The sequence below is a fragment of the Phalangium opilio genome, unplaced genomic scaffold, assembly GCF_054372755.1.
Source record: "Phalangium opilio isolate 3A_F unplaced genomic scaffold, DU_Popi_V2 ptg000003l_1, whole genome shotgun sequence".
NCBI lineage: Eukaryota > Metazoa > Arthropoda > Arachnida > Opiliones > Phalangiidae > Phalangium > Phalangium opilio.
The window spans coordinates 4,608,738-4,621,910 of record NW_028324145.1 but is presented as its reverse complement, the minus strand read 5'-3'; the positions used below and the strand labels follow the sequence as shown (position 1 = coordinate 4,621,910).

The 13,173-nt window shown below is 38.6% G+C and overlaps 2 protein-coding genes across 2 annotated transcripts in view; both read right to left on the bottom strand.

The window, feature by feature from the left end:
* LOC149717216 (uncharacterized) overlaps positions 1–13,173 on the bottom strand; it is a 63,523-nt gene that overhangs the window by 539 nt on the left and 49,811 nt on the right. The window contains exons 2-3 of the mRNA XM_089836883.1: positions 324–575; positions 4–249 (exon numbers count right to left, since the gene is read on the bottom strand). Coding sequence (XP_089693009.1) covers positions 4–249; positions 324–575 — 498 coding nt within the window. The remainder of the gene's footprint in view (positions 1–3; positions 250–323; positions 576–13,173) is intronic.
* LOC149717222 (uncharacterized) lies at positions 5,876–9,626 on the bottom strand. Its single transcript, XM_089836685.1, has 4 exons — positions 8,172–9,626; positions 7,853–8,104; positions 7,038–7,292; positions 5,876–6,524 (listed from the first exon to the last, which is right to left on the bottom strand). Exons 2-4 carry the CDS (start codon positions 7,961–7,963, stop codon positions 6,417–6,419), a joined length of 474 nt encoding a protein of 157 aa, XP_089692811.1. The 5' UTR covers positions 7,964–8,104; positions 8,172–9,626; the 3' UTR covers positions 5,876–6,416.

The following is a 13,173-nucleotide window of genomic DNA, read 5'->3' as shown; positions in this document are numbered from 1 at the left end:
TACGTAAAAGTCAGTCAAATAATGAATCTGGGATAGAACTATGTCTTTCTCATCGCGAGGGCTATTCTCAACGAGAATGGATTTACAGTAAATTAGTGACACGTCAAAAAAGGCTGACAAAATATACAAGGCCACTACGTAACTGCACAGACTGACAACGGGGTCGAACCCCAAAGCCACGTCAAAGATAGACCAGAGACCGTGCCACGTGATCACGCAACAAAAACCGCACAATGTAAACCATATATTCTAAAATTATTTGAAAAAAAAACTTCACTATTACTATAGTTTTGACACAGTGACCTAGAAGGTGACCTACTAACCCTTACAAGTACTTTAGGTACGCCTTTCAATCGCTGGTCTATGGCGTAAACCAAATGTTGCAGGTTATAAAAGCTGATTGCGGTTAAGGAACCGGAAATAAGAGTGACCAACTGAAAGTACGGGAAAGGATAACAAACCAAGGCTATGTCCACAAGAGTCCAACATGATTTCCAGAAAAGAACTACCAATGATTGAATGATGAATATGGATAAAGCGCAGTCTAGAATGAACGAAGTGTACCGTTCGGAAAACTGAAATAAGTTGATGACCTTGTTTAGTTTAGAAAGTTTGCCGAAAACAAATAAATTAAAAACATGTGGTTTTAGAGCGTCAACAATTTGTTTTTCCATGGAATGATCGAGACGAAAGTGGTATGTGATTTATTTTTAATCTATAGCAGTATATGTACTTCAAATTTGAAAATGACTAAGTTGCCCAGGTGTTTTAAGGGAAGAGTTTAGTGTCTATGTAGGCTAGACACTACCTTTACGACCATCCGTATGAAATATCCGCTCAAAAATTAAGAAACTAAATTAACGTTTTTAACAACTTTTAAATTCGATAAATCTAAAATGTTACGAGTCCAACTACTTCTAATGAACCTTCCCCAAACCTTAATGATATCAAAAATGTAATTTGCCCAAATTTGGCAAGGAATTATGACGTGCATAAAGAACAAACATCATATATAAGACAATGTTAAATCAGGAGTAAATCAACCCAAGGAGTATATAACTCTTTTTTCCTGCATGGAATAAACAGAGAGTGGTCGCGAATGAGGTCGTAGAGTTGGTAACTGCTCAGGAATTTATCTTGTAGCAACGTCTCCTAACTTGCAAAGGTGCAAAATATCTCTATCCGTCTGTTTCAGAACCGAGGGGCCAACCACGCAGCGTAATCGGTATACACGTTGTACTATAAGTCTATTATGTAAGGTCCCTTAAATAATAGACTTATGGTTGTACCTTTGACTCTACTATATGGATTTAGATTACGCGTAATCTTTAAAACTCCTGACCTTGACAATGTTAAAATGATTGCTAGTAATCTGAGAGTGATTATCCCCTCGTTCAAAACTATTTTTCTGAGCTCTGGAAAAACTGTGGCTGATAAGGGGTCGACCGAATTTTCGGTATTGTACTCTGGATTTGATTTACTCTTGTAACCCTACTTTAGTATCGAAGCGCGTATGACACCGGAAAACATCGACAGGGCTGGAGTCAATCGAAAGTAAAAATGGCGATGCGTAACAAACAATGGCTAGAGTACGTAAACCAGCCAAGGACAGAGTACTAATGGACGCAACCCTCAAGGCCCAATACAAGTCGTTTTCGTTATCCACGAGGATGCCGTAAGCGAGCCAAATGAACCTCCAATGGTTAATACAAGCACCAGCATAGATAAATTTGTACAGAGGAGATATCAAAAAGAACAATGGAGTTCTGCAAGAAAGGAAAATTTACAAAAAATACGTGACGTTTCATAATTCACGCCACATAAAATCTTGTCAGTAACGTTTCAGCGTAAAATGAAGGACAGAGTGTGGTACAGTTAATACGTAGGAGGATTGAGACCATTTACAAAAGAAGGGCAAGCTACTCGGCGGACAAAGTGCAGTACCAAGTAGCCTGGCCTCCTGTTGTAAATGGAATCAATTCTTCTAGTCCGAAGACTTTGATTTACAAATTTAGTGAAGATTACAACATAGGCCTATAGTTTCTTATGTCTCAGTCCATTTTAAGTGTACTACTACTACATTCTAATTGGAATTCTAACAGCGCCTGATATTTATTCATTTAAAGGCAATGGGAAATTTCGCGATAAAAACAATTGTAAATGGAGTCATGGTCATTACCAAGTTTTTCAAACGATCAACATATTAGACAACTTTTACATTAAAGGGCTAGTAGCGTTAAATAAAAGAAACTATAGCTTTTATTAATCGTCTAAGACTCCATATAGGGCGTGCCAAATGCAACGCATCAACTGAAGCAACAGGTTGACGCCATAACTGTGTCGTTTTCTTTAGGGTGTCACCAAAAACTATTTAAACTCCAATTTGTATAACAAATGTTTCTCAAAACATAGGATATGTATACAACAAAGGCTTTCTTCTTATATTCTATCCGGCGTTGCTCGTCGTGACATTTTAATTCTAACCCGCCATTTTAAAAGCCCCTTTGTAGGCTATAAGTCACTATACAGTATACACCAAAATTTTGTGAAAACGGTTGAAACGCGCGAACATTATTTCATAAAGATGAGTTTTCAGATTTCTGGTCGCCCTTTTAAAACATGGCGGCTAATCGAAAGTCATATAGCCCGTCTATAGATTGTTGTTCCTAAAATAGTTTCTTAACATTTCTGGACGCCATTTCCCAAGATGGCGGCAGATTGAAAAAAATCTTTAAAAGTGCATGCCTACTACTTAAAAGTGACGTTACTGCAAAATTTCAACCTTCCAGGCAAAGTTTGGACTGGGCGTCAAAGAATCAGTCAATCATACAAAGATTTGAAAAAAAAAGTTCCAAAGCGATATTTAATGATAGATTTATTTGCTACTATCCCTTTAAATTGAGAATGAAAAATATGTGTTGCCCTTCATACTGACATAATGGAAAATGAATAATTACCATTGCATTATAAGGAGCTCAAAACACAAGAGTTTAACTTCCTACTCGCCTACTGGCACATACAGTGCTACCTACGGACTAACGACTCTCGCCATGTACATCGGCATACTTAATAAACACTACTATCCTTTCTTATGATAATACCAAGGAAGAAGGAGATCTCCATGTTCCTTGATAATACACCCTTTTCCAAATTTGGGGGGAGGCTGCTTGAAATTGGGTTAAAGCGGAATATTGATGGTTATGTGAATCCAAAGACTCTAGATAGGGCTTCAACGTTATCAGTCCAACAAATTTGGTTCTTTAGTTTGAAGCCACTTCTAACGTCTTTGTTATCTGCACGCCAATCCGTCTTAAGAAAACCAGTTGGTCAAACACCAGACTTTATTTTACCACAGTCTTTTGAAACGCGTGTATTAACATTGCGTAAGTCCCTTTAATTTGCTGGAGGTTAGTATTTTTAGGAAAAGTGCTCGTAACATAACATTATACCTTAAAACAACGGACTTTTTATAAATATAAAAGAAAAAATATTAAAATCAAAATAAATTATCTCTTATTACAAAATAATTAGCATTTAATTAGTCATTAAAACGAGGACTACCGCGCCATCCGCCATTGCTCTAGTGGTGTCTGCTAGCCCGAATCTCTTACTCCCACGGGGTTGGTTGAATCCTCACAGGCTGAGAGGTAAGGGTAAGACGCCACTAAATCAATCGCGGATGACGCAGTAGTCAACGTTTTTAAGACTAATTAAATGCTGATTACTTTATAATAAGAGATAATTTATTTCTTTTTAAATAGTTTTCATATTTAGAAAAGGGCCGTTCTTTTGGGTATATTGTTACGTTACGTGAAATTTTCCTTTAAAAATGCAGCTAACACCGACTGACCCACACAACAAACTTACCGAGAAGTATCCTCTGATAATGCGAGGAACGCGTTTTGTCCGTAACAAAGGGTGAAAATTACGATAGGTCCCAACAAAAACGACACCAGACAAGAGTATCGAGGATTATCCGGAAATATAGTTACATCTTCAAAGACCCAAAGACCACGGAAAGCCAAGACAACACAAGGTGTTACAATCAAAAGACAAATAGCGTGGTCCAAATAACCGTAAAAATCACTCCACCTATCATCACGAGCATCTTTATACGACGTTTTCCCGTTATCGCTCCGTGACATACTCAATCTCCCAATCATCGTAATGATGTTTGTTTTTTAACCTCCGAGCTAAAACGCTTCGCAGTAGATGCTGATGTGCGAGAAAATTATAAATGTGTAGTAGGCCTATGAAATGAAAGTGCCTTACGTAGTTTATTTCAGAAGTTACCGAATTTCAACCTAGGAAGTATAAGACTAAGGCCCACACCTGTTGATCAAAATGGCCCATGGCATTCGTAAAAAGGAAGGCGAAAGTTACTCTAACAAGTAACAATTAACGAAATGTTCCTAAATTTAATACATCTGAACCAATCTCACTGCTGGAGGACATAGGTTTCCACCCAGGGGACGCGTTCATAAGTCTTCAGGGTCTGTAGACCACCACACACTGCCTGTACCATCCCCCCCCCAAAAAAACTCCGTTGAGGTATATAAAATTCAGTAGTTGTAGGTGAAAAGGAAAATAGGTTATTTTTTTTGTATGAGTGGTACGGAATTAAATTCATTATGAACAGTGACAGGCAAAATTTTGTTAAACCGCTCCTCCTTCTTCGCGTCTCATTGGCTATTCACATATACGCGCCGAGCGAGGCGCCGCGTTCGCCACCTAGCGGAATTTTGAAGAACAAATTGGCGGGAAAATGACCGCGTCTTTAAATGAAGCATAGGGTTGTTATGTAGTTACTTGTGGAAATTATTACTGAAATTCCCTAGAAGGAGTGAAATTTTACCCATTTTCGAAGTTCTAGAATTCATTGTATTAAAAGAAAAGAATGAATTAACGCGCTTAAAGAGAAAAAGTAAGTTTTTAGCCATTATCTTATGTAATCCCAACACCCAAATTAAATGTACACAACGCCTACGAGATGTAAATAGGTACAGTTAACCTCATAAATGGAAGCACTTAATTTAATTAACTTGCAATATAAACATATTTATTTAATTTGAACACTTACATAGATGGTAATATCATAAACTTGCTTAGTTACAGGAGTTTCCCTGAGCCTTCGGTATTAACTTCGTTTGGTTTACAAACATCTCTTACGTTAGATTTTAGACTTTTCGACGATTAGAATCCCTAAAATAATTTTGTAAACCTTCTAATGCTAAAAATGCGACGTATTTTATAATTTTAGCGTTCCCCATTTTTAAACTGCCAATCTACCATTCGCGAACTTCCCGCCAAGAGTTTTAAATTCAGTCCGCTAGAGGCGCTGCGTGTTAGTTAACCTCTCAATCCTCGGCGCGTATATATATAATACAACCATCGACCCTCGTTTAGAACACGCAAAAAGAAATTGTTTACATTCGGGTCGCCAGAGTAGAGGCACAGGTCGCTAGCTATGTCAATGTCACGTGGTTGCTAATTTCAAATACATTATACATGACGTCAGAGATGACGGTTTCTACACCTCCCCGCCCCTTTAGTTCAAGCAGAAAGGCCCAGAAAATGACAGTCTGTTAAAGATTCCAAGTAGAAGAAATCTATGTTTTTCTGTCAGAACTAATAATTTACAAGGTCACCAAACAAAGACGGTTACGAAATTACTCTCTGTGTCATACTTCTGAGTATAGAAGTCATTAACTTCGGGAAGAGACTAAACTGGGAATACAGTCGCGGACGCTCCATATGCTCAGCGTGAGTTACGTAACGTTAAAGATAAAACTCCTCACGTACTTACCTTATTAAAACTAAAATGAAACGTAAACTAGATATATTAAAGCATAGCGCTTCATATTCTTTGCGTTTAATTAACAAACCTCGATATTTATTTTAAGCCTTAAGAACTTATGTATACAGTAATAATTTAGCATTGGCGCGCGTTTGTCAGTTTCCCCAGGACTTGACACCGTCTCAAGAAATGATATCTAGTTTATTAGGGAGGAGGTATAAGATGCCCAAGTCGGAAAATAAGTAGTTTTCGTCATTCGCGTCGCGCTGACGTGGGTTTTTAAGAACCAATGAGATGCTGGTTGTAGTTTAGAGGCGCGAATTAACTCCGGACCTACGTTTGGACTAGAGATAAAGCTGGAAATGTGACGAATTTTATACGTTCTCGGTTCTCCCTTGTAAACTAGATATCGCTTCTTGACCGTCTCAAGAGAAGCAGTCATATAATCTTTCAAGAGTTCATTTTACCAAAATAATTCTTAACAATTCTAATTCCAATTACACGGTAGTTTCTGGTGTACTTAAAAAATACTTCAATCCACCAAACTGTCGCATCAGTTTAACTTCCAACGCCTTAGTTTCATTGATGTCAAAATGCTAATGAAGTTAAAGTTTGAAAATTAATGATAAAAGTATTTTCTAACTGGGTTTATATTAATTACTTTGAGCGCGTTATTTAGCATTAGTGGTTCTTGATTATTTTCAAACTTGGCCGTAGTTCCAAAATTCTATTAAGATTATGATAAAGAGGTAGAAACAATTTACAGTCTCTATCTTTAGAGTCTTTTAAGAAACTATTAGAAAAACATGTAGCCAAATGTGGCATTTTAGACTTTTAAATTATTTTAATGTCATTAAGTTTAAATTTTAGTTTAATTTTTTAGGCGTTAAGTGTAGCTAGTAGATGCAAATTCTAAAGTATATTCGCGTGATCATTTCTTTCTGAAAGATCTTACGACAGAGGTTAACTAACATGTTTCCCATTCAGTTACTGCAGTTAGATGCATAGACGATTTCGATGTAACTACTTACTTAAGACGAACTGACACGGGGGTAAAACATTGCCTTCCATCTCGCTTTTTGGCGCCTGCGCTGTAGCCTTTTTGCATCATGAGAGTTTGCAGAGACGGACGGCAATGTATCAACCCCCTTGCATGTCCCAGTACCGTGGGTTGTCCACCGCCTTTTTTACACCGAAAAGGTCTATAGAATGATTTAAATTTACGAAAATATTTTCATACTTCGTGATAAATATCGGAGAAGTAACGTATCTTTAACAAGACAACGTCACTCTTCGGTTTAAAACTTTTATTTTCCACTAAGATTGACTTGGTGTAAAGAAGTGAAACGTCGAAAAAGGCGGACAAAATATAAAGCGTTACCACGAAACTACATATATTATTCGTGGCTTCTATTCCAATTGCTCCGTCCATAAAAATCCATAACCCGTGCCAAGTGGTAATGCAACATAATCCGCAATAGAAAAACCAGAGATTCTGTTAATTTAACATCAAAGTACGAAATTTAGCTCTGCTGCTCTGCACCAAGTAAGACACTAATCGTTGGGGCTGTTGTCGTATAAAACGTTCGGGCTCTCTCGCCTTCTAAACAATCCAAGCTTGAGAAATTGAAAACTTACCGTGGAGAGGGGTTCTGGTGTCGACTCGACAAATACACGTTTAGCAAATTACCACTATACGCTTGTCTTGGGGCGATCAGTCAGAAGATAACTCGAAACATTTTTAAGACAACGACCCCAACAGTCAATGTCTTTCTTACGTTTGCTAGACTACAGTTACGGTGTGCTCTATAGTTTGTGCTGTAAGTTCATAAGATATGTTCCATAAGTTTGTCACTGGTTACAAACTGGAGTGACATAGGTCATGGTCTGGTGAGGCGCTGTCAAAGGCTTAGTACAGACTAAATAGGAAGATGGACTTCAAAACGTACCGCGTGTAGTAAATTTTCGCTTGTCGTTCTCGAACTAGCTCTCAGTAAGTCTCTAGCATTACCAAGTATATGGAACATATCTTATAAACTTATGGTGTTTACCAACCTGAAACAGTATTTTTGTAACCGATTTGAGACGCAGGGAGATTGTATGAACCATCTCTTGCATGGCGTAGGAAAGCAATGTCAAGCTCAATCCAAGGAGGAAAGAGGACATGGATGACGTGGGGTACGAAAGACGACCGAACGTTTCGTCCCAAAATGTCCAAATGGATTTCCAAAAGACAATGACCGAAGATTGAATGATAAACACCGAAAATGTGCAGTCTAATAAATGCCAGATTGGAGTCTCCGAAAGCTATACGCAAAGTTTTGACATTCATGATTGAAGTAATGCTGGCAATTCATCGGATAACACCTCTTACTTTCGTATTGAATCTGGGTTTACATTCGAAAGTATCTCTTGGCTCCGTGTCTCTAATGAAGAGGTGAGGGGACGTTGAACCAACCAGGGGTAAACTTCGAAAAATGACCAACAATATTGTACTCCCCGATAAGGCCCTTAAAGTCCAACTGAGGCTACTATCCAACCACAGATCGTAAGCGATCCAAATGCATCTCCATTGGTTAATAAATGCGCAACTCCATAAAAGCTTGTAAAAAGGCGCTACCAAATGAAACAACGGCTTCCTAAAATATCATCACGATATGAATCGGATTGAACATCGTCGAGTGTATTAATGACCAAGGTCGCAATAACGTGAGAAAATGATAGGACAGATTTAGACGCAACACAAGGAATCGTTTTCTCCGTGTGTCCGCTGTTACTTACTTCTCCATGATACTAAGAGAAGTGGGAGGGTATTACCTTAGTATCACAGCGTCAGAAGTAAGATTTCGTGTGTAGCTTCTATGTTTTTGTGTTTTGACGAGACTCCGCAGCCTTGGAATGGACTTAGAACCAAGCTTCAAAATAACGATTTTTTTCCAAACTGGTCCTTTAGACATGAGACCGCTGGTGTCTTGAATAATTAAACTAGTTCCCTTAAACTATGTACTTAAGTTGATATTTTTAAGTAGAACTTGGGACCAGTGAGGCTCGGGGAGTTCCAACGAATTAATAAACTGGTTTTGGACTTGTAGACGATCTATTTCGAAGCCTGTTTAGAGCCCGAAAAAAAAATAACGAGTAACCACCCATTCCTATTAGGTTCCGATTAACAGGTAACTATAGTTCTAACATATTTTTCGATACTTCGGTTTATATTTCCATTCTTTTTTAAAGCCTAAAAACTCAAAATAATAGACCCTTTCGATGTAAAAAAGAGGGTAGACGACCCATAGTATCTGATCATACAAGGGTCAGGGTTCGTACGAAATTTTTCAATTGAAAATCCCTGACTTTTCCAGGTTATCCCTGACCAAATGTTGCCTATATCCCTGACCATTTTAACGTGTTTACCAGAGCCAACTTCATCACACCTGGCTCATATTTAGCATTGCATGAAGAATGGTTTGATATGTCAAACAAAATCCCTGACATATCCCTGACTTTTTAGGGAAATGTTTTAAATCCCTGACTTTTTCCCCTATTTTCCATATCCCTGACTTATCCAGGTTATCCAGGATATCCAGGTTCCGTACGAACCCTGAGGGTGTTGATCCAATCGCATGATGCAAAAAGGCCCAGATCGAATGGGCCGAAATGCGAGATGGAAGGCAAAGTTTTATCACTGTCTCTTTCGTTCTTAGTTATATCGAAGTGGTCTATTGGGTTTTGACGCTAGGAAAGTAACAGTACCACGCAAGTTTCATCAAAACTGTTGAAAGACACATTTCCCCATGAATTACGACCACTAATCATCTTTACAAACATTCACTTTCTGAGATCTTTAGCCAATGGTGCCAAACCATCTTGAACCAAATAACAAACCAAAATAAACAAGTGTCCAGCTACGAAGGAGACAATGCAGGACGAGGTCAAATTATCCGTGTACACCACACTATCCTCGAAGACCCAAAGACCACGAAAACCTATTATGACGCAAGGACTAACCACGAACAATCCAATAATGTAATCCAAAGCGCGATAAATCACGAAAGTCTTCGAAGTAGGCGCTAAAGGAGGTGTCATATTCGCAAAATAAAAAACACTTTATCAAACTATACAAGAAATTATCGCGATCTTCCAAATTTATAGTAAGTTTGTAGCAAAAGTCGTGATATGAATGGATGAACGCATAATGAAAAAGGTGGGACGAGAGCTCCTGGGGTGTAATCTAAAACACTTCAGGTCTCCCTCCTTAAGTGGATCACGGATGCCGAGTACAAAGACGAAATAGATTAATGTCCCGGAAAAACTGATACCAATTGATTTAATAACTTAATCTCGTTTGTGTAATTACGACAAATGCCATATACGATCGCGACGGGCTTAAACGAATTCTTATCTAACACAGCAATTAACAAACCGAGCAACGATAGCGACACCAAATGCTCGGCTTACGTCATAATTAGCAAGAAGCGATATCTATATTACTAGGTAGAAGGTATAAGATGCCTAAGTATTCGCGCGCCATAGTCCCAGTCCCCCTTTCAAAATACAAGGGGGGACGTAAAAGGAGGCCGGGCTATTTCGCCTCTCCTCAGTCGGAAAATATGAAATTTTGTCATTCGCGTCGCGCTGACGTGAGTTTTCAAGAACCAGCGAGATGCTGGTTGTAATTTAAAGGAGGGGATGGAATTTTCGTCATTCGCGTCGCGCTGACGTGAGTTTTCAAGAACCAGCGACATGCTGCATGGTTGTAATTTAAAGGCGGGGATTAACTCCGGACCTACTTTTGGATTGGGGATAAAGCTGGAAATGTGGCAATTTTGACCTTCTCCCTAGTAAACTAGATATCGCTTCTTGTAATTAGTTTATGACTATATATACTTGAGAATTTAGATTGTAACTGTACAGGGTCTATCATTTTGATCAGTAAAAAACCGAGATTTGGGGTTTCATTGACCTTACCATTCTTTCGAGAACTTTGAACGATTTATTCAAGGCCAAGAATATTTGAGGCATAGGTTTGTTTGTTTATTCTTTATTCAAAATGCCGAATTTAATTTGCCAAATTGCGTGTAACGCTAAGGGAAGGTTCATTAGAAGCTGTTATGGTGACTTCCTCAACGTTAGGTTCACGGACCCCTAGCCTTTAAGCCATGTTAAGACTGTCTTATTATTTACCCGTAAAATTGTAGTTTTATGATCAACACATAATTAAGCATTGTTTTATTGAAATCAAAACATCATGCACATATTTCTTACGGGTGGGCCCAAAGGCTATTTATTGTTTATCGCCTATAGAGGGCTGATACCAGTTTAAACCGATACCGTTACATCGGTTTAGCCAAATATCGGTACCAAGATAGCGATATCGGTATCGTCCCTGCTCTATAGATGGGCCGATACCAGTTTAAACGGATACCGATATCGGCCCATCGCCTACACGTCACGTAGCTTAGCTAGTGACTAATATTTTAAACCTTTCGAGAAAGTTGTACAGAAAATTTTGTAAATAATTTGCCTCTTCGATGTAAAAAAGGGGGTTGGCAACCCTAAGTATCGGGACATATAAGGGGATTGAGCCCGTGCCGTCTCTGCTCACTCTCATATGGCCCGTAAAGCCTACAGCGCAGGCGACGAAAAGCGAGATGGAAGGCAAAGTTTTACCTCCGTGTCTTTCCCTCTTAGCGGGCCTAGTGGCTTGCCAATATAAAACACCCTGTACACAACAGTAATCAAAAAGTTGCAACTTTGTAATTCTTTGGCGAAACCATAGAATCTGAGATTTTTGGTGTAGAAGAAAATATTAATTAACATATTTGCTACGACTATAATAAAAGGAATCTTTGTTGAAATTATGCATAGCTACTTAACGCTGAATTCATTATGTTCAAGGCAATTTTTAATCGCGTAATAAAGCACCTACCTATCAAAGCACCGCCAGTGTTCCCACTAACACTCTTATAAAACAATTGCATAACAACATAAGTTCATAAGATATGTTCCATAAGTTTGTCTCTGGTTACTGCAAAACCGAGTGTATTCAATTCTCGCTTGTCGTTCTCGAACTAGCTCGAGCTGTAAGTCTTTAGCATTACGAAATATAGGAAATGTCATTATTACTTATGATAACATATAAGTGCGTGGCTTTGAAGTTTAGAGTTACGCAACGCGGGGTTTTCCTAATCTACAAAAATGGCATCTCAGCTTATACGTTGATATGTTACAAATTATTTTAAGGTAATAATTAAAGGGAGAATAAAACGACCTGACAACCATTTTGAAATCTATTAAAAATTCATTGTGGATAAACGAATCGTGTATTTTTATAGGGAACTTTAACCTATTAGCATCACTCAGAATAATAACAAGTGCTGTCAAATTAACTGTCACGTGGTGTCGCGGTTGTCGAGTTGTTAGTATAAATATCAAAAACTAGTTTTAGGCTTAGCACCTCAAGTTTTGAGTTAATTAAAGGAATATTTTTGATAAGTTTTCACTAATGATTTTGTACATTCCACCCTCCCTTTAACAACCTTGAAATAAGAATCAGAACTCCGTTAACCTTTGGTTTATAGATGTTTCAAACCATGGTTAGTTGGCTATCTTATTAGGTGTGAAAATAAGGCAAAATAATTCCCCATTACTACTCATTAAAAATAAAAGTTTGTTAAAAAATTTAATTGCAATTTGGCAATATTGTAAAAAATAAATAAAATAAAAAGTTTGATTCCCTCCCTCACTCGGCCATTCTCGCTGCCCTCCACTCAGCGGGTATTGTAGGTAATGCGTTTAAGTGGCTTTCCCATTATCTTGCTGGCCGAAAACAGCGTGTAGTCCTCCGAGGAGTCACTACCGCTTGGAAACACATAGAACAGGGCGTGCCTCAGGGTTCAATACTCGGTCCACTCCTCTTTAATATTCTAATAAACTCAATGCCATCAGTAGTCCAAAATTCTTCCCTGATCCTCTTTGCCGATGACGCGAAACTTTATCGTCGGGTGAGTGTTCCGGCTGATCGCGATGCCCTCCAGGCTGACCTTGACGCTATCGTTAGGTGGGGCTCATCTCATGGGCTCAGCTTCAATATCGGCAAGTGTAAGATACTCCACCTTGGACGCAGGAACCCCTCTTTCGATTATACCATTAATTCGGCTCCCTTAACCAAGTCTTTTTGTGAACGGGATCTAGGCATCCTAATAGACCCCCTTCTCAAAATGTCAACCCAGTGTTCAAAAGTCGCCAAGCGTGTGCGTAGTATCACGGGTATGATCCGCCGTAACCTAAATTTCCGGTCCTTACCCCTTATCAAAACATTATACAATTCTCTGGTCCTCCCCATATTTGATTTTTGCTCCCCTATTTGGTCTCCCCAT